The 20956-nt window shown below is 60.0% G+C and overlaps 1 protein-coding gene across 3 annotated transcripts in view; it reads left to right on the top strand.

Annotated features, from left to right (window-relative positions):
- Positions 1-20956, top strand: part of PRDM16 (PR/SET domain 16) — a gene marked incomplete at both ends in the record, with an annotated part of 321800 nt that overhangs the window by 88849 nt on the left and 211995 nt on the right. For all 3 annotated transcript variants that reach the window (XM_079696337.1, XM_079696339.1, XM_079696338.1), the window contains one exon: positions 17865-18214. In XM_079696337.1, coding sequence (XP_079552463.1) covers positions 17865-18214 — 350 coding nt within the window. The remainder of the gene's footprint in view (positions 1-17864; positions 18215-20956) is intronic.

The following is a 20956-nucleotide window of genomic DNA, read 5'->3' on the forward strand; positions in this document are numbered from 1 at the left end:
CCTAGCCGTGTTGACAGGAGAAGATGCGGGGAAGCAATTCCAGGGAAGACGCCGTGTTGGGGGCTACTGGGAAATGGGCTGTGGGACTGCCTTGAGCCTCCAGTGGGCTGCCCAGATCCCACGGGGGTCAGTCGGGTGGGCCGGGGCACAGGGAACCCTGACGGACCTGCTCTCCCCCCCTGGTATTTTGGACCACAGGCCTGCTCCCCAGCCGTGCAATGGGGGGGATCTCTGCCCTCCAGACACCTCCCGCCAGCCCCCGTATCTGTGACACTGCGGGGAAAGGTCATGCCTCTGCGAGGTGGCCCAGCACACGAGGAAACGCTCAGACATGGCTCAGGCTGGGGTTGGTGGCAGAAGCTCCAAGCTCCACCTCTGCTCAGCCCTTTCCCAAGAAGACTTGATCACAGGCAGGTAATCTCTTGGGGTGACCACCCCCCTGGCTCAGAGGCTGGGCTCATTTGGGCTTAGGGGTTCACCTGGGCTTCCCTTAACTCAGGGGTGGGTGCTCACCTAGACTCAGGGATGGGGCTCACCTAGACTCAGGGATGGGGCTCACCTGGACTCAGGGATGGGCTCACCTGGACTCAGGGACGGGCTCACCTAGACTCAGGGACAGACTCACCTGGACTCAGGGGTGGGCTCACCTGGACTCAGGGACGGGCTCACCTGGACTCAGGGGTGGGCTCACCTGGACTCGGGGGTGGGCTCACCTGGACTCGGGGATGGGGGCTCACCTGGACTCGGGGATGGGCTCACCTGGACTCGGGGATGGGGGCTCACCTGGACTCGGGGTTGGGGGCTCACCTAGACTCGGGGGTGGGCTCACCTGGACTCGGGGATGGGCTCACCTGGACTCGGGGATGGGCTCACCTGGACTCAGAGATGGACTCACCTGGACTCAGGGATGGGCTCACCTGGACTCAGGGGTGGGCTCACCTGGACTCAGGGGTGGACTCACCTGGACTCAGGGATGGGCTCACCTGGACTCAGGGGTGGGCTCACCTGGACTCAGGGACGGACTCACCTGGACTCGGGGACGGGCTCACCTGGACTCGGGGATGGGCTCACCTGGACTCGGGGATGGACTCACCTGGACTCGGGGATGGGCTCACCTGGATCCAGGGATGGGGGCTCATGTGGACTCAGGGATGGGCTCACCTGGACTCAGGGATAGGCTCACCTGGACTCAGGGATGGACTCACCTGGACTCAGGGATGGGGACTCACCTGGACTCGGGAATGTGGACCCAGCTTCCTTTCCCTGTGGCTGCACCACAGGTATGTTGAACACTCAGCAAAATGCAAGTTAAGAAGCGCCTTGGAGAGGGGCTTCTGTGGGCTTTTGAGGGGGGGCAGAATGGCAGGATGGAGCCTCCTCTTAGCCCCTGGTCCTTCCTGTGTCTGGATCTGAGGCTACAATGGAGCCTCACCTTGCTTTCCGTTTGGCTGAAATTCATTAACTGCCAGGAAATCATGGATTTCCAAACCCAGCTTTTTCCACAGCCTTCCACTTAGCAGAGAAAATCAAATTGATGCAAGCAAGTAACGAGAAACAGCTCCCAGAGAACTCTGCTGAGAAGCCAGACAGTCTGCCCTCCCGGTGTGGCTGGTGGCAGACATTACGGGGGTTACTTTGCAGATGCCCTGGGGTCCACTCCAGGTGCGATGGGCCATTATGCGGCTTTCTAAGTGTGTTTTTGGTAATTCTTAAAAGGACAGTGAGTCCCCAGGCCCGCGGTGGGCCCAGTTCAAATGTACCAGCTGACACTGGGCTCAGGGTCCTATTAAGGGGGGCCTTCGCGGGGGGATACAGCTCTGTGAGAGTGTGTCACTAGTGGCCTGTGGCTTCTCCTTAGAACAGAAAGTGCTGATGCCATGGAAACCCCTGTGCGTTGCCAGGGACCAGGGGCCCTGCTGGTGGTGGGCGCTGGGCGGAGCCTCCCCGAGGGTCGGCTGGAGGCAGGTAGATGCGTGAGGTCACCCCGGGCCAGGTTCTTGGCCTGTCTGAGTGACCTCAGGTCTCATCTGTGGAGTGGGACGCTCACCAGGCCAACTGTTCTGGTATCCAGCGTGCTCAGAAGCCCCCCTGCCTGTGTCAGCTCATTTCACTCTCAGGGCAGCCCTAAGAAGCAGGCACCGGTGTTACTGTGCTGTCTAGATGCTGCCACGAGGCCCAGAGACCTGCAGGCACCTGTCCGGGAACACACAGCCGGATGCAGTAAGTAGGGTCGGACACCGTCTCACCAGCGCTCCATCTGCCTCTCCTGCCTGCCGCCTCGGAAGGAGCTGAGGGCACATTAGAGGGCCCAGTCGGTGCTGGTCTACACTACGTGACTACTGCTACCAGCAGCAAGCTTGAGGAGGCAGTGTTCCAAGAATACTGTCAAGAGAAAAATAAGGAGGATACTCACCCAGAGCCCCGGGCCTCCGTTCTGCATGCAGCCTCCACTCACCCTTACGAGACAGGGATTCCTGAGAAACACCCCATCCGGAGCCAGCTGCCCGTGGGCTGCTCCCGGTGCCCCAGGAGCTCGGGCCACGGGCTGCGGGGCAGGCGAGTTTAGGGAGAGGCCCCGAGGCAGAGGGAGCTGGGGCCGGTGCTTGTCACCAAGGGGTCCCCTGGGGATCCGATGGAGGCACAGAAGGTGCCACCTCTTCGGTCCCTCTGCGCCTCCGTGGAACCGCCCGGCCCCACCCCCATGTCTGCTGGGAAGCGGCCCCAGCGTCACACAAGTGAGCAAGGGGCTATTTCCCATCTCGCAAGCACCACGCTGAAAGGAACAGGTGGAAAGATTGTTGAGACTTGTGAATTAGTCGCTAATGAGGAAACTTAGGAAATTTGCTGAAGCATAAAAAATGAGAAGTCCAGAGAAAGAAGACACATGGGTCGGGAGTTAGTCCCTCCTCCCCGCCCCCCCCACCTCGCCCCCGGGCTTTCAAACTCTGGTTCAGACCAGACTGAAATACAGAGCTGACGGCTGGGCTAATGGGAAGACATTGGTTTAAGATGTAGAGATGATTACTTGGATTAATGTGCGAAACTGGTTGAAGTGGTGTCAGGGAGTGAGGGGAGGGGCAGTGTTTCCCGGGCCACCTGCCACCTGCCCGGCCCTTGTCACGTGCTCTTCAGATGTCACGTCACTGGTCCCACCAGGACTCTGACAGGTGGGCCTATCGCTCCCCTCTGCAGAGAAGCTACGAAGGCGGGCGTGTCGTCTAGCTAACGCAGAGCCCGGGGTGCTGCCCAGACTGTCTGCTCATCCTCCTCCCTGGGGGCCGACGCCTCAGGTTCAAGGACCTGCAATGGGACCGTTTCAGGGGAACTCAAGGCTGCTGCCGGTGGGTCTACAGCCCAGAGCTGAGCTGTTCTCGTGAGACGGAAATCCCCAGAACCGGTCTGCAATGTCCCTGCCTTGGGGTCTCCCAGCCCCACCTGTTCAGGTCCCTCCCAGCCTCATTTTTCCCTCATCTAAATGGGGCATCTCCTGTACTACCTGAGACTTTTCTGCTCATCCTTTTCCAAAAAAACCATAGTTTGGGACCTTAGGAGCCAATAAACTTCATGAACATCAGATTTCTAAGGTTTGCCCAGTTAGCCCCGCCATTCTGAGCATGTGCAATCTGAAAATGTTCTTGTAAAGCTTATCAGGAACCAAAGAAAACCCCCACTAGCTTCCCTGATGCCACCTCCAGCAGCAGCTGTCTTGGGGGCATCAGAGACCTTGTCATGGGGGTCAGAGCCAGAGCAGAGGCCGCAGCTCATCAGACCCGGATTTCAGTCCCAGTGCCACCCCGTGGGCAGGTCCTGGCTTCTCAGTGCCTCAGTTTCCTGATCCATAAAATGGGGGTAATGATGGACCTCAATGCTGGGCTGTGTCTCGGGGATCAAGTCTCGGGTGTGAATTTCCCGGCAGGCACGTGGATGGTGGTCACCACCTGGACGAGGAGGGTGACAGTAAAACAACACTGTCCCCAAGGAAGAAAACCCCGGTTCTTGGCCCCCCCCAAGCTCTTGTCAGTATGCCGGGGGGCGGGCACGGAAGGGCCTGGTACCTGCTCCAGCCTCTGGGGCCGCCCGGAGCTGCACGGGCCTCTGCTCGGGCTGCAGGTCCCGGGCCAGCCGCGCTCGGGTCAGCAGCGAGCTCACGCCTTTGTCAGGGTGATTAATAGTGGTGGGGTTGTCGTTAATTCACTGCCTAATGACTGCGGCCAGCGTGCTCCGAGTAATCGGGTGATGTATGTGCGGAGCGCCCACCTCATGGCAGAGGTGAAAATCATTTCGACAAGTCAAATATTGTCACAGGGAACAAATGGCTCTCCCTGTTAATAAAAATTAATGAATTTTTTTCTTTCTTTTTTTTCTCGCCACTGGCCTGCTAACTGAAGCCGCAGAGCTGCTGAGCTGGGGGCTGGGCTCGGTGGAGTCAAGCACTTTATTTGATGGTTAAAACCATCAATGTCTTGATTAGGGCAGAAAGTAGCCAGAGGGCCAGGGTGGGTGTAGGCGGCGGCCGAAGCTAGAGACTGGTCTGGGGTGGGAGTGTGTGTGTGTGTGTGTGGAAGTGGGCAGCCCCCCCCGGGGGTCTGCAAGGGGTGAGGCTGCCAGAGGGGCGCTGTGGCTGCCGCTGGCTCTGTGGCCCGGAGGACGGGGCACCCCCGGCTGACCCCTCGTCCCTCCCGTCTGCAGCCCCTTACTGTCTGGGCAGCTGAGAGAGGAGAGCAGAGGGGATTGGGGGCAGGTGCCTGGGCAGGGCGGAGACAAAGGGAGGGTCTTCGCGGCCCCCTGAGAGCTGAGGCCCAACAAGGCACCACTTTCCATGGGGGAGCTGAGAAGCCCTGAGCCCCCAGTCCTGACCTCCGAGGGGCTCAGCCTAAGGGTCCCCCCACCCCTGGTGGGTGGGGGCAGGGAGCGTAGGTCAGGGAGCCAGCTGGCCTCAAGGGAGGGAACCCTTGCCCGCCACCAGCCACGCCATCTCCAGGGCTGCAGGCGAATGGACACGGTGGCCCCCTCCTCCGGCCCGGCTCTCATTTTGAGCACCCCGAGCTGCTGGGAGCGCCAAGCCTGCTCCGATGGCAGCAGAGGCTGCGGAGCAGAAGCCCAGGGGGAAAGGGTTCTGCCTCCCAGGCATCCGGCTGATGGCATCTCCAAGCAGGGCCGTGTCCTCCCCACCCACCCTGCCCAGAGCCTGGCCCCTCCCACCTGCACGCCCACGGGCACCCCAGCCCACGGGCACCCCAGGGGGGCAGAGGGAGACACCCCTGGACCGCTCTCTTCAGCTGTTTCTGTTTCGGGCAACACTTGTCTGCTTGCGGGGCCTGTGAATGGAGCCGCAGAGGCTGGGTCAGTGGGAACTAAGGAGATAAATGTGTCTATAAATAGTGTGGTGGCGTGGCCGGGGTGCTGGCTCGTCCTCGACCCATTCCTCCTCGGCGGGGCCACGCAGGCTAGGGAAACACAGCGGAGGATGCTCGCCGCCAGGTGCACGCTCCTGCCTCAGGGCCGGGACCTCGGCCTCATCCCCCCAAACCCCCAGCAGAGGTGGCTGACTAGGACCAGGGGACTGTCCCCACCCCGGCCCACCCCTCAGCGTGCCTGTGGCTGCTGGGATCCCTTCTCCACGCCCGTCCTGGCCACGTGCTGCCCTCAGCACATGAGCCACGTCCCTTCTGGGTCCCTCCTCCCTTCCTCCATCTGGAGGGTCCAGGACTCCACAGCCCTTGGCCCTCGAGGCCCCAGAAAACCTGGCTGAGCAGGGGAGGGGCCCGGGGACCCTCCAGCGGAGGAGCTGCCTCTGAAGCCCAGCTTGGATGAGGACCTCCACAAACCCCAAATCCCAGAGCAGCCCCCCAGACCCAGAGAGCACAGCCCCATTCACTGGGGAGCCTCCAAGGCTGTGCTGTCCAGCAGAACGGGGTCCCCTTTTCCTGAGGAGTGCGTTCAGGCACCGCGGGGCACAGAGAGGTACTGGAGGAAGAAGGAGTCCAGCTATGCCGGGGGCCCTGCCGGCAGCTGGTGCGCCCTGTCCAGCGTGGGGCCCCTGGCGACCGTGCGATGACAGTGTCCCCACGTCGGGGTGCGCTGGTACCTTGAACCTCTGGGCAGGTTGGATGTACCCGTCTTTTATGGGGGTGGGGGCTGAGGTCCAGAGAACATCTGTAAACATATTGGAAGGAGAGCCTGTCTGTGTTTATGGCACCTGAGAATCAGCCAGGACAGCGAGGGAGGGAGAGCCCAGGATCTAGGCGAGGGGCTGACGGACAGAAGCTGGTTTCACTTTGGGCGAACAGCCTGTAAGAACCTGCTCTCCTGTGGGCTACGGTGATTCTCAAAGCACTGTGGACTCAAACAGACCCTTGTGTATCCATGTTCGCGGCAGCATCACTCACCATCTCCAAAAAGGTGGAAGCAACCCAAGTGTCCATCGTCAGACGATGGAGAAACAAAATGTGGTCCATCCATACGACAGAATATTATTCAGCCTTAAAAAGGGAGGAGATTCTGACACCTGCTCCAACGTGGATGGACCCTGAGGACATGATGTCGAGTGAAATAAACCAGACACAAAAGGACAAATTCCATGTGATCCCGCTTCTGTGACGTCTCTGGAGGAGTCACACTCACAGAGACAGAAAGTAGGAGGGTGGGGCCGGGGCTAGGGGAGGGGGTGGGCAGTGAGTGTTTCATGGGGGCAGAGTGTCAGTCTGGGTAGATGAGGAGGTTCTGGAGATGACGGAGGTGATGTTTGCACAACAGTGCGCATGTGCTTAATGCCACTGAGCTGTGCACTTATAAATAAGGCGGTAAATGTTATGCTATGCGTCTTTTATTTCAATTTTTACAGGAGCACACTGTGGTGTTGCCAGATGTGAGGTTACAGAGTTGGTGTGTAGAGCCTACCTCCCTTGATATTTGGGGGCGTCTTGGGGCCCGGGGCCCCTCTGGTGCATTAACAGTTCGGAGGTGACGGGTTAGGGGACACCCCCTGCTTGAGCCGCCAGCTCACACGGTGCTTAGCACAGGGGCCAGGGAGAGTCGGCGGTGATTTAGAAGAAAAACATGAGATTTGAGCAATCCGTGGGCTACCTCGCTGCCCCCGGGGCTCAGGGAAGTGGTATATTAACCAAGGAATAAAGGAGAGGAAGAAAAAAGGCCAAATCACATCTCTCTGAAACAAAGAGGCTTTTGACCGGGAACAAGCCTTGATCAAAATTACAGTGGCATCGCAGTCATTCAGAGCCTGCCCGGGGCAACGGAGGCGGGGAGGAAATAGTGGATGCGGGGCCTGAAATAGGCACGCCGGAGCCGGAGTCCCCCGAGCATTGCGTGGAGAAATAATCATCTTAGAATCATGCGCCGGCTTTAAGGAAGGCCAGGTGGTCTGGGCTGCCGGCAGAGCCCCTCACAGCCCCGTGGCCACTCGGCTGGGCCGTGGGGGTCTGGGGTGGGGCCTCCGAGGGCAGCGGGCTCCCGGAGCTGTCTCAGAGGCAGTCCCACGGCATGGGGGCCAGGCTGCCAACAGGATGCTGAGGAGGGCGCAGGGGCCCCAGGGGCGTGGGGTGGGTGTGACGCTCGCCCAGGGCCCACCCGCTGACCTCACGTGTGAGAGGGGAGGGCGGCAGGAGCAGCTCCTCTGGGTCCCCTTCTGGATTCACCTCTGTACCACCTCTGTTTCTCCCAGACGTGCGGGGCTGACCCCGGGAGGTGAATCTGACCTTGAGGTCCGCCGAGCTTGGCAGTGGCCAGCCAGCGGCTGGAGACTCGTGTGGGGAATGGCGCAAGGGCCTCGCGTGCTGCTTTACCCTCTGGGCTTCAGTGTCTTCGTCTGCAAAATGGGTAGACGGTGACCTGCTACTCGGTGCTACGGGTAGACTAAGAACAGAGGGGCAGGCGGGGGGCTTCTGTTGGGGGACCCTGTGAGAGGTGACGGCGGCCCCGGGGCCACGTACTGTGGCTGGTCAGGGCCCTCCAGCCTTGTGCATTGTGCCTGCGCCTTCGTGTCTGTAACAAAGTGCCCTCAACTGGGGGCTTCAAACGGCAGACGTTTACCGTCTCCCCTTTGGAGGCCTTGGTCACCACGTGGCCGTCTTCCCTGGGTGTCTCTCTGTGTGATTCTATCCCCTCTTCTTATCAGGACACCAGCCATTGGGTCAGGGCCACCTTAATGACCTCATCTGAACTTGGTCACGCCAGCAGAGATCTTATTTCCAAATCAGGTCACATCCACAGGTACCGGGGGTTCGAACACCAGTACATCTCTTTTGGGGGCACAATTCAAGCCATGACGTCTTGGGGGCCGGTGAAGTAGTCAGCCAAGTCAGAGGCCTGGACCTGCCACCGCCCGCTCAGGGCTTGAGACAAAAGAAGTGCACGTGTGTGGCAGTAGCCAGGAAAGTGGTTGCCATCTTGTCAGGACGGGGAGAGGAGGGGGAAGCTTGCATCTTTTGGGGGAAGGTGTCCGTACCTCGGGCCCTCGCAGGAGTGGCTGGGACACGGCGGTGAGACCCCAGGCCCTGCGCCTTCCCGGTCTCTCCGGGCCCTGATGACAATACAGCTCCATTAGCCCGGCAGCTGGGGCTCGTTGCCTCCGGTCCCTGCAGGCAAGGTCCCAGGAGTGGGTTTGGGAATATAAACGGCCACCGACTGTTATTAATATTTAGCATGTTTGCAGGAACGTCTTTTGCCAGTGCTATTAATCTGCCGCATTAATAACAGCCGCGCTCTGCTCTGGGCTTAGCTCAGCGGTGATAGGCGTGGGGGAGGCCAGGAGCCAAGGTGCCCGCGGCGGCCACAGCCCTGGGCAGCTCGGGCAGGCGGTGAGACCCCTGGTGGCCGCAGCCCTGGGCAGGGGCATTCCTGGAATGGGGACTCTTAGTTCCCGTCTTAAAGCCAAGGTCCAGGGCTGGGGGAGGGGTCGCCGTGGTGGCTGCGGTTGATTAAAAGCTCGAGAACAATAGCAAGACTGACCCTGTCAATTCCCAGGTTTCTCTTTCTAGCAAACCGTTTCTGGAAGTGCGGCTGTGGCCCGAGGACCCTCCCACCGAGGAGGGGGCTTCCCCTCGCCTGTTGTGCTGGACGGGAAGGTGGCTACACCGAAATCCTGACTAGAAATCAGGGCATCTTATTTCACCACCTGAGCCGGCGGCTCCCCCAGACCCGGCTCACCTGAGTGCGCTCATCCCTCTATCCCTCCTCTCCCACCCCAGCCGCAGCTGAGATGGTCCTCGTGACAGTCACAGACCACGGGGACTTATAGGCTCTGGGGAAGAAGTTTGGGGGGTCTCTGAGGGGCACAGTACACAGCACTCCTCTCTGCTTGCTTCAAGAAGTAAAAGTCAGAGGATGGGAACCAAAGGCCCATCTTGTTTCTCCGAAAAGGTTCCGGTGGAAGGTGAGAGGGCCGGGCAGGCCTGCGGCTGAACCCCGGCATCGCAGATGTGCCCCCCGACCCCTACATTGCTGGACCAGTCATGCCACCCTGCGTGGGTGGAGGGAGGGAAGCCCTGAATGAGCAGCAGAGACGTCCAGCCCTCTTCCAAGAGGTGGGGTCTGGGCCTAGCAAGTCCAGGTATTGTCTTCAGATTAACCACTCAGACTTGAGCCTCCTGTTAATGGGGCTTCATCTCAGGGAAGAAGAGTCGGGGGCTGGGTGGTGAGGATTCCTGCTTTCCATCTACGTCATTAGAAATTGCCCTCAAGATTGTCCTCGCCCCCATCCATTTATCCATCCATCCATCCACTATACACCCATCCATCCACTATCTACCCATTAATCAATCTATCCACCAACCACCTATCCACTGATCCACCATTCATCCCAGTATCCATCCACCCATCCACCATTCGTTCATCCACCATCCATCCACTATTATTCTATCACCATCTATCCATCCACCAACCACCAGCCACCATTATGACACTACCCATCCACCACCCATCCATCCATCCACCATCCATTGACCACAATTCCACAATCCATCAATCCATCCACCATTTATCTATCTACCATCCATCTACCCATTTATCCATCTTCTTACTCATCTTTCCATCCCCCCCTCCCCTCCATTCATCCATGTATTTATTCCTGAATTCATCCATCTATCCATCTGTCCATCCACTTATCCCCTCATCTACCCATCCATCGACCCAACCGTCCACCCATAAATTTACCCATTCATTTCCTATGTATCTTCTGTGGACACGAGGAAGGCCATCACTAAAGGCTGGGCACTCTTTAAGGTGCTTTCTCACAGGGGTGGGAGCACTGGAGCTGTGTGATACGGGGTCTGAGGGCTTTCGATCAGGACTGTCTAAACGCTCCCAGCTTGGCCCTGACTAACTGTGTGGCCTTGAGGAAGTCCTCACTCCCCGAGCATCCCTTCCACGATGTACAAGACAGGTGGAGTCACATCTCTGCCTCCTCTCTGGGGCGTGGCTGGAATTAGAGTAACCGCGGTGCTGGCTGCGTGCTCCCTGAGCCCTGTCAGCACCTGTCGCACACAGGCGGGCAGAATCAAGGCAGACAGTGTTCTGACCAGGCCCACCTGGGGTCCCCAGGTTGCTTTCGTAGTCTCTCCGGGATGGTCCTCGAATTGCATGGGCGTGTGGCCAACCAGGGATGTGCTGCCCAAGGTCTCAGGTCTGTGACCGGGTGGATTGTCTGTTCTCCACCCGGCTTCGCCTCGACCACCATATTCCTTTCATAAGTTGAACTGAACACTAACTTTAATTCTTAAGAAAAATTTTTTTTGAACAGTAAGTTTTAAACACTGCATTGACAGGCCTGGTGAAACTGATTACTACCTGGACATTCAAAACTGGAGCTGGCCGTGGGATGGAGGGTGCCCATGCCCCAGCCTGCCTCTCCCTGGGAGAGGCCATGGTCTGGGGTCCTTGCTGTTGATTGATACCACAGGGACTTCAGACCTGGGCCCCCACAGATCCTGGAGAGGGCACTTCCTGAAGGTCCTCGGCCCCGTGTCTGGTGGCCTCTGTGTAGGAGGCTTCCGTTGAAAAGGCCGGAGAGGCCTGGCCCAGCCCAACTCACTGAGATACAGCGGAGTGTGTCCCGCACGGCCTGTGGGTCCTGTCCCTGCCAGCGACACCAGGAAAGGGGGAACACTTGGACATGCTGTTGCAGCTCTTGTCCCCTTTCACCCCAAAAAACTCGTGAATAAAAGTAAGCAGCTCATGTATGCGGCTGACCCTTTGGAGGCTGCTCTGCAAGCCGGGCAAGGGTAGGCTTTCACTATGTCCTTGGGAAGCCCTTGGCAAACCCCACCTTCCTGTCCAGCCTGGGCGGGGTGTGCGGTGGGTGGAATGAACCAGGCCGGGGCCGAGCTCTGCCGGGATGTGGCTCCTTTAACAAAGACTTCTTCCTCCAAGTGCTTCTGATGGAAAACAGTCTGAGGTGCAGACAAGGCAGGGTTACCGGAGATGCGGTGACGGTCACTTTTCTCCTGCTGAGTGGCACATTTTCGGCTACTTGCAACAGGTCAGGGATGAATGAAACGGGGCCGTGTAGTTGGGTGCTGGTCCAGATTGCCAGGGAGAAGCTCCTGGAAGGTTTAAGGCGGCTTGCTCCCCTTGTGCTGAGTCCCATGCCCCCGGATGCACTCTGATCCTCGGGGCACTTCAGACCCGGCTGCCCCTCCCCCTTGCTGAGCTCCCACAGTGGTTCTCACACTTGGCTGCTCCAGCCCCCCTCAGGTTCAGGTCAGGCAGGTCTGGGTGGAGCCCAGGAGCTGCATCTCTAGAAGCGCCAGGGGGATGCCAGTGCCACTGGTCTGGGGACCCTGCTCTGAGAACCCCTGAGCTAGAGGGGCAGAACGCCCCCCAACATCCAGGCTGAGTCCGTCTTGCTTCTCAAACCCCCAGGCCCTGCCCGCTCAGCTGGCTCCTGTCAGGAGCCTGCACGTTTGCACCGTGGCTGCCCTGCTCTGGCTGTCAGCGGGCAGTGTGGATGCTCAGAGGACCCCCCCGACCTCTGCCAGTGACTTGCCTTTCAGACTGGACTTGTCCTTCTGGGCAATGCTCTGGGGGCCGCCCCAGCTGGTCTGTGTCCCATGGGCAGCTCTGGATGTGGAGCTTGCTGAACCTTGGCCTGACCCCCAGCTGGACGCCACGCCGTATGGTCCTGTCTCCAGGGGCATTTGGGATCTGTCATTATCTCCTAAACGCACCTGGGCTCCTTCAGACAAGGGGCCACACCTGAGATCAGCTTCCAGCTCAGTTCAGCTTAGCGTCCACCTCACTCTGTCTGACTCGAGAAGTGTCCCTTGGTGCCCAGTCCCCGTGTGTCCTTGAGTCAGCGCTGTGGGACCCGGCTTACGTCTTTGCCAGGCAGGCAGGTCTCCCACGAGAACCCCACTCCTCCGAGAGGTGAGGCTATGGATTCTGTGGTTCAGAGGTCACAGGATGCAGCACGGCCAAGGGGCCTCCCGGCCCAGGGCCTGTGCTGGGCCTCCTGGGGCTCCAGGAAGGGGGTGGCTCACAAAATGTACGAGGGGGCCTGACCCGACCTGGGCATGTCCTTGACTGAGGAGGAGGTCTGTAACAAACTTCAGCCCCAAACGTGATCTTGGAAAGAGATGTGGGCGGCCAGCAGCTTCGGGGGAGCCAACGGAGACCTGAGCCAGGGCCTGGCCATCATACCACTCTCGCAAGTGTCACCGTCACTGCCCAGGGCGGGTGCGTTTATTCTAATTTACATGGAGAAGGGGTCAGCTCCGGGAGCCCAGCCACTTCCAGGGTGGCCAGCTGATAGTGGAGGGGCCGGCCCAGGCCAGGCTGCCTGGTCCTCCTCTGGGGATGGACACAGGAAGCGGTTCCATTGGCTCTGAGGCCTGAGAAGGTGGCAGAGCCTCCGGGGCTGGGGTCTGTGGAGTGACTGGGCCGGCTGCAGAGGGCAGGGAGGACCTCAGGCGGCAGCCCGGAAGCAGGCGGCCATCTGGCCCACGAGTCCTCACTGGGCAGGGCCGAGCATCCCAGGTCCACGGCGAGCAGGCCAAGGCCGAGGGCAGACAGTGAGGTGACCTCTCGGCACCTGGGTGGACTCCGCCGTGGACTGTCCTCCCCGTCAGAGCTCCTTCAGCAAACCGAGTTCCAGGTCCAGCACAGCCACCAGCATGGGTGTGACAGTGGTGCCGCAAGTCCCCTTCCTGGGCAGCTCGGCTCATGGGGGTCCAGGGGTCCCTCTTTTCCCACTCGTGTAAGGATATCTTCTGCCCTGTTGGGAGGTAGTAGTCCCCCCCCGCCATCCAGAGTCAGCATCAAGTTGGCTGAGGGTAATTTGCTTTTGACCTACCGACCCCGAGATGATTGCTGCATAGGCTATTGCTGGGGGAAGGGGGTGCTCGGGCCCACAGGTCAAGCTGCCTCGTCCTGCAGGCTGGGCCCCCAGGCCACGTGTCACCCCGCAGGAGCCTCTGCAGCCACTTTGCCTTCTTGTGACATTCACACACCCACTTACGTTTCTAAACCCAGTGATGAGGGTGAGACACAACTGAACCGGGAAGGAGACCCAGACCTGGATGCATTTTCAGTTTTACCCCAAGGCGCTCCTGTGTGTTTGGTTTGCATGGAGCGTGTTTCTCTTTCCGGGGAGGAAAAGAGGGTCTCAGAGCACGTGCTGGGGGTGCAGGGGAGGAAGCTCTGAGGCGTTTGTGGGGTGAGGCCCAGCCGTCCTCAGGCTGAGCTCGCCTCTGGGCCCAGACGGCTTCTTCCAAGCACACCGTCCCCTGTTCCTGGTGCCTCTGCCCTGGTGTCTGTGGGGTGACGTGTAGCACCTCCGCCCCAAATGGGACGCTCCACCTGGACCAGGGGGGTGTCGATGGGCAGCCTGCCAGGTCAGAGGTTGGGGTCTGCGCCCCAGGACAGGGCTGGCCCAGGAGGCTGCGTGCAGGTGTTTTTAGGAAGGAACGCTGAAGCATCTTCTTCCAATGACGGCCAGTCTTCCGAGAAGCACATGGTGTTCTGTCCACCCTGACACCTGACCTCTCTGCAGGCTACAGTACGACAGCCCCCAGAGACCCTCCTGGCCGCCCCCCTGGTGGAGGTGGAAGGGCGGCCCCCCCACGGGGCGTTTTCCTCCCTTCCTCTTGGGGGTCTCCGGGCAGAGGCAGCCATGTCCCGCCACCTACAGGGCCGTGCGGAGGCAGGGGACTGGCTGAGGTCGCCTCGAGCCTGTTGTCAGGATCCGTTGCCCCCTCTTTACATACACACTGCACACACACGTGCGCGCACTCACACACGCTCACGTGTACACACATGCATGCACGCATCCTCTTCCACACACCCACCCACTCACTCCCGGCTCCTGGCGGCGGCCCACGGCCTTCCCCGTGCCCTGCGTGGTTTGAGGGCTTCTCCTACAAACCCCGCCACACAATAAAGGAGGCAGCAGAGCAAAACACACAGTGACTCAGAGAAGCCCGCCTCACACTCCCCCGGCTGCAGATCAAGGCTTAAATCGGCCTGATTCCAGGGTTACAAGCAACCAGGAGCTGCAGCTTCAGGGAAGGGCCGGGGGTCTTTATGTCCCCCCTCCCGAGACACTGCTCGTTTAGCCACGGCAGGGCTGCCAGCCCCACGGACGGGCCTGGAGGGACCCTCTGCCCCCGGCCAGTCGGGCACAGTGGTGCTCACTGGGGGCCTTCTCTCTCTCCAGACCCCGAAATCCTGGCTGTGGGTTTGATGTTTGGATGGGGCTCTCTGAGGGTGGAGGGGCGGCTTTAGGGATCTGGGTGAGAGAGGGCAGACAAGCCTCCAGCGGGCTTTCGGCATGAACCCGCCAAGAGCCTGCCGCCCTGGCTGGGACCCGGCCCCGGCGGCGGGTGCCCTGTGGCCTGACTGCAGTGGCCGCGGCTCAGGGTCGCCCCGTGCCTCTCCTCCTCCTCCTGTCGCTGCCTGCACCTTCCCCTCCTCTCTCCTCCCTGTTTTTACTATTTGGGTGGATCTCCCAGGAGACATTTTGGGGATGACAGACTCAGTCACGAACCCTGAGCCTGAAACTACCACAAAACCCCAGTGAAGGACCTCGGTCGCCTCATGAGTAAATAACATGCCATGGCACAGCCTAGATTCCCAAGGTCATAAAAAGCTCATGTTCCTGGCACTGCCTTCCGCCCTTCCAGAGAGCACTGGCTGGGAATGTGACAGTGGTCACAGGCCTGGGTGGCAGGGGGCGGGGACCGGGGGCAATGATGCCCCCTCCCTGGAAATGCCCGCCAGCCCGGGGCTGAGGGGCTCCTGCTGGGCCACCCGTCCCGAGGGCAGTCCGGCTGGGGCACTGGGCCGAGGGAGGACGCGCTTTCCATCCAGGCTCCCAGCTGCTCGGGCACCCAGGGCCGGGGGGACAGTTTGTGCTGGTCCTGCAAGGGCTCCAGCAGCATCCGAGCTGCTTCCTGCTTCTTGCAGGGCCTGGGGGGCTGCTCAGCGCGCCTCCTTTTCTCCAGATGTTTTCTGCGCACCCTTAGGCCTCCTCTCGGCCACGTCTGAAAACAGAGGCCCCCCTCCCCACCAGCAGTGGGGCAGCCGAACGAGACCTGGGCTTTCCTGGCGGCTCTGGGCAATCACTTAACCTTGGTGACTGCGGTGGGTGGGAGGTGGGCGATGCACAGCCTTCCTTTAATCAGCAGGAAACACCACCTTTCTCTCCTAAGCTGTTTGCTTGGCCAGTAAATCAAACATGCCCTTCAAGCGTTGATTTTCCTCCAGAAGGTGAGGAGTTTTGGGAAGTCGAATTCAAACAGACAGAAAACAAAACACAACAAAACGAAAAACAACCCATAAAAACAATAAGAGCCCTGAGATGGATATGCATGGGACGGGGACATGTCCCCGCTCTCTGCCCAGAGCCCTCACACGAACAGAGCTGGACTCCTCACCGGCCCGGAAGCAAAGGCATCAGACCCTGGAGGGGTCAGGGAGCGCGCTGCGGGGTCCTACCTGAGTGTGCTGGGAGCTCTGTGCAGTCACCAGGTCACATGATAAGGTGGCGTGTTAATTATCCCCGCAATACACCTTGGTGCGCGCGTGGCCCCAGGAAGGGTCGGGGTGTTCTTTCAAACCTAAACAGCCTCGGGTCCCCAGGATGGGGGAGCAACAGCTGCCGTTCTGTTGTTGCATTGTTGAAAGGATCCTACGAGTCAATTAAAAAGGAACCGTTGGCCACATAAAACATAATAATTACTTCTGTGAATACTGCTAAATTAAATAAGTGTTATCCACCCCCCCTTTTTTTTAAGACTTTGGTTTCTTCTGAAAGAAAACATTTTGTTACTTCTCCGTTGGATCTGAGGTCGTTTTACTCATACTGAAAAGTTCCCTTCTCCCTGGAGACGACCCTTTCAGGAGCAGGGAGGGGGCCGCGAGACGAGGGCCAAAGTGACCACAGCGTTTGGGTCACTTTCTAAGGTTTTCAAGTCCCAGAAGGAGGGACTTGGACAGAAGCATCTAGATCAGAGGTCAGCAGGCTCCGAGCCACGAGCAGTCCGCCCGCGCGCCTCCCACCCCCGGGCCTCCCTTCTCCTCCTCTCACTCTCCTCCGACTTCTTTAATTTTATTGAGTGAAACTCACAGCATACAAAAAGGAACCATTTTTAAAGTGCACAATTCAGGGACACGGGGCACAGTCACCAGGGTGTGCAGTCGCCCCCTCCATCTGGTTCCAGATCCCCCAAAGGAGACCACAGGCCAGGCAGTCGGTCACTCTCGGTTTCCCCCCCAACATGGATTCTGTCTCTGTGGATTTGCTTTTTCCGGACGTTTCACATAAATGAAGTCGTAGGACATGTGGCCTTTTGTGTTCGGCCTCCTTCACTCTGAGGGTTGTTTGCAAGGCTCACCCGTGTTGCAGCCTGTGTCAGTGATCCTATTCTCTTTTCTATACTAATATAAATATTCTGTTGTGTGACGGGCCATGCGTTGATCCCTCATCTGTTGATGGACACTTGGAGGCTGCTCCTCCCTTGGGGGGCTGTGGGTTAACCCTGCTGGGCCTCCTCACCCATCGGCCTCCCTGTTTTCCACTCTCGGGTCGATACCGAGGAGTGAAGCTGATTCCCTGGCTGTTGGACCTGCTTGCTTGCCCTGTCTCTCCCCCGCCCACTCTTTCTTATCTTTTCTGTGCCTCGGCCACCCTCGGGTGAACTTCTAGGTGGCACTGTTTTGGCGCCAACTGACTCTTGGGCTGGACCCCGAAGAAAGGCCCACAGCAGACAGACAAGCTGGGGACCCTTTTGCTCGGTCCCATGACCTGCCACCCCACGGGTCCCACACTCATGACCTCAGCAGGCCTCTGTCCGAATCTGTCATGAGCTCATCGGGAACTTCCAGGGACTCTCCCCAGGGCCCAGCCAGCCCCACTGAGCTGCCCAGAGCAGCCCAGGTATTGGGGTAAATTTCACAGTAACCCAAATTCTGAGTCCTCCCAAGAACTTGGGACTTGCCCCCGTTCCCTAATTTCCGAGGCTGCAGACACAAAGCGGTTCCAGAAGGAGTGCCTCACCATCAGCCCCGGGTTGGGTGTCTGGTGTGTCGGCTTCCCCCGCCGCCCCCGACCTGTGGAGTGTGGGCACCTCTTTCCCTCCTGTCCTAACGCAGAACAGGCCAGCGTGTCCTCGGGCTGCCACCGGGGCCTCGGGGAGCCCCCCAGGGGTCTGCGTTGCTCCCCAAGACGCTGCTGGAACAGTCCCCTGGGAGCCCCTAGCAGAGGTCGTGCCTCCCAGGCAGGGGTGGCGGCCGGGCGACCCCTGGGCCTCTGGCGCCCTTGGTGCTGTTCTGTCCCACGTCCCAGGTGGTCCCCAAGCCTTGAGCCCTGGGAAGCCGAGCTGCAGAGCCTGACACTGCCTTGTCTCCTCCAGGTGACGGCGACATTGTAAATAACATGTACGGGCCGGACCCCGACCTCCTGGCTGGTGAGAGCGCCGAGGACGAGACCGAGGACAGCATCATGTCCCCCATCCCCATGGGGCCGCCGTCCCCTTTCCCCACCAGCGAGGACTTCACCCCCAAGGAAGGCTCGCCCTACGAGGCCCCCGTCTACATTCCTGAGGACATCCCCATCCCACCAGACTTCGAGCTCCGTGAGTCCTCCATCCCCGGGGCCGGCCTGGGGATCTGGGCCAAGAAGAAGATGGAGGTCGGGGAGCGGTTTGGCCCGTACATGGTGGCGCCCCGGGCCGCGCTGAAGGAGGTGGACTTCGGCTGGGAGGTGAGCTCTGTCGTGCAGGGTGATTGATCGCGGCCATTTATCTCGTGTTCCATCTATTTATAAAGCCGGGTGAGCTGAGCCGCCGGGGGCAGGAGGCTGGGTAGGAGAGAGCATTCGAATGTCACATTTCCCAGGCTTATTTTATCCTGCGGCTTGCATGACGCGACTCCGAAAACACCAGAGGGCCTCGTAGCTGCCTGGCAGCCCCCGTCCGCTGTGCCCGCTCTCTTCCCGGAAATGTGTCTTTAATGAGCTCATGTCTTAAACCCCCCGAGCTTCCCGTCTGGATCTTAGGTGCTAAGGCTGCAATCTCGGCAGAACCTCAGAGATGGATGGACTCTCCCAGAGCAGGACTCTCTGCTCCCGGGAAAGCCCCTCAGATGGGGGCCCACCTCCCGGCAGGAGCAGCCAGGGGCAGCTCGTAAAACGTGCCTGGTGGCCGCGCTGCCACAGATGCCCCAGGCACGTCCATGCCGAGGGCCTCCTGCCGGGCTGCCCGGGTCAGCTGGCCCCCTAAGAGCAGCCCGCACTTCTCAGATGAGCGGGGACAGAGAGGGGCACCTCGTGGTTTACATTTCCCTGATGGTCTGGGCCTGGCTCAATGGTCCTGGAGCCCGTGTGTGGTCAGGAGAGGGAGGTCGCTTAGGTGGGGGGCAGCCGCTGACACCCCCAAAGGCGGCCCTCCCTCTGGAGGTATCCTGCTCGGGCCACGAGCGTCGCTGGGCCCCAGTGCGGGGGTTTTCAAGGTGGTCTCAGAAGGACCGTGGGCCCCACAGAAGCGCTCTCCCCTCTGGTCGTAGCCTTTCTGCTGGCTCCACAGGGCCAGTGTTCGGTGGTATTTTTGGCAGAGACCCTGCCTGGACGGAAAATGCAAATGCCAACCCAGATTCCTTCTGGGTGTTTCACAACTTCCAAAAGTGCTTGGATGGAGGTCAGTTCTAGGAAGGGGCGCGCTGTCCAAGGAGGGAAGAGGGCCTTGTGTGGCCGGCAGCCGTGTCCCCTACAGCGGACCAGGGCAGCGGGGGTCAGGGGAGCCGACTCCCCGCAGCTGCTCCGTGGCTTTGGAGAACTTCCTGAACTGTGTGTCTCGGCATTCTGTGTACAGCAAGGGGCGAATCTGGACTGTCTTTCCCCTCTCATGAGTCTTTAGGGCTTGGAAGGCTGCCCTGGAGCCTCCGCTGCTCCCTAGAGATGTGCTCGGCCTCTTCCTAACCCCTGGGAGGCTCCTGGACCCCCAGCAGCCCTTGAGCATCTCCCCCGGGCCCGTCAGCTTTGGAAACCCTCCATAAAGGTCAAAGAGGCTGCCTGAGTCGGTGCATGTGCTGGTGGCAGTGGCCGCAGACCTGAGACCACCACGCCCTTCACAAGGACACGGGGGTGCCCCGAACGCAGGACGCCCCCACTCTCCAGCAAGCTGGTGGAGTATGGCTTGTGGTAGCACATGGAGTGTAGACATCAGGGGACACAGAAGCCCCCTACCGGGTGCCAGCTGACAGCCTGAGCTCTGTAGACTTTGAAGGTTTAGAGGGGTAGTGGGTTGACCAGATGGACGGAACAGCAGGCCAGCCAGAATTCACAGCAGCCTAGAGTGGGGGAGGCCGCGGCTTGGCCAGCTGGACCGTGCAGGCCGGCCCGTCCCCTGCTGTCCCCAGGCGCCCGACGCCGTGTGTGCCTCTCAAGGTCAGGTCACCTGCAGAAGTGGCCGGCCGGGTGGGAGCAAGGTGAGGTGGGAGGTGCGGCCCCCCTGGAGGCAGGTCATGTGCTCTTCAGAGACCCACAGGGTGGCCCTCACTGGGCCGAGGAGAGCATCTTCAGACAACGTGACAGGTAAGTGGTTTGGGCTGTTCAGTGGTTTTTTGCAGACGGCCTGTCCTGTCCTTCCCGCCTGGCTGTTCGGAAGGAATTTAGGGGTGTTGTGTCGCGTGCTCGGAAAGGCCTGGACTGTTGAATTAGGAGGCGCCTTCAGATGCTGCAGGGTAAACGGACCCTACGTAGGGTAGTGCGATGGATGACCTTGAGGCAACCTGGTTCTTGTCTGCTCCGATGCAGGCCTCTGTTTGCTCTATTTTTAAAGAAACAGCCCGTATCGCCGCCGCCCTGGGTGCCGGGCCTGGTACGGGCCGTGGCTGTTATCTGCCCGGTGGTGCCTGTTGACTTTGCGATATCGCTTGTCCTCCGTGTACGTGCGGGAACGCTCCCCTCCGCGGCACCGCCCCCAACAGCGCCTTGATTCCGGGGCCGTGACCTGACCGCCCCCACCCCCACCCCGGCGCCAGCAGGTATTGCCCCGAGTCCACGTCCTCACGTAGTGTTCCAGATGCACCGGCAGGGTCTGACTTTGTTTCCTCGGTGAGTTCGGGCCCTGACCACCTGCTCTGGGCTTCGCGGCCTCCTGTCCCGTCCCGTCCAGTGCGGTCGTGAGCAGCTGTTTGTGTCACCATCATCGTGGTCGAGCCCCAAGGGCAGAATCGGGCTGGAAGGAGGGGGAGGATGAAGCAGGCACCCCGAAAATCAGGCGAACCCGCTTTTGCTTGAGATAAATCATAAGGTCGAGTGGTTTCTTTCTAGCTCCATGGGTCTCTGGGGTGGAAATCAAAGAGCCTCACTCGCATCCTGAAACAGGCGACCGATGTTTCACTTTGTTTCTGTGTCCTGCTCGAGTGTGACAGCGTCTGGGCCAGAGGAGCGGCCGGCTGCTGCCCCGTCAAGGGCAGGCGTGGTCCTCGCCTTTGCTCTGCTGCA

The sequence above is a fragment of the Hyperoodon ampullatus genome (assembly GCF_949752795.1).
Source record: "Hyperoodon ampullatus genome assembly, chromosome: 2".
Lineage (NCBI taxonomy): Eukaryota > Metazoa > Chordata > Mammalia > Artiodactyla > Ziphiidae > Hyperoodon > Hyperoodon ampullatus.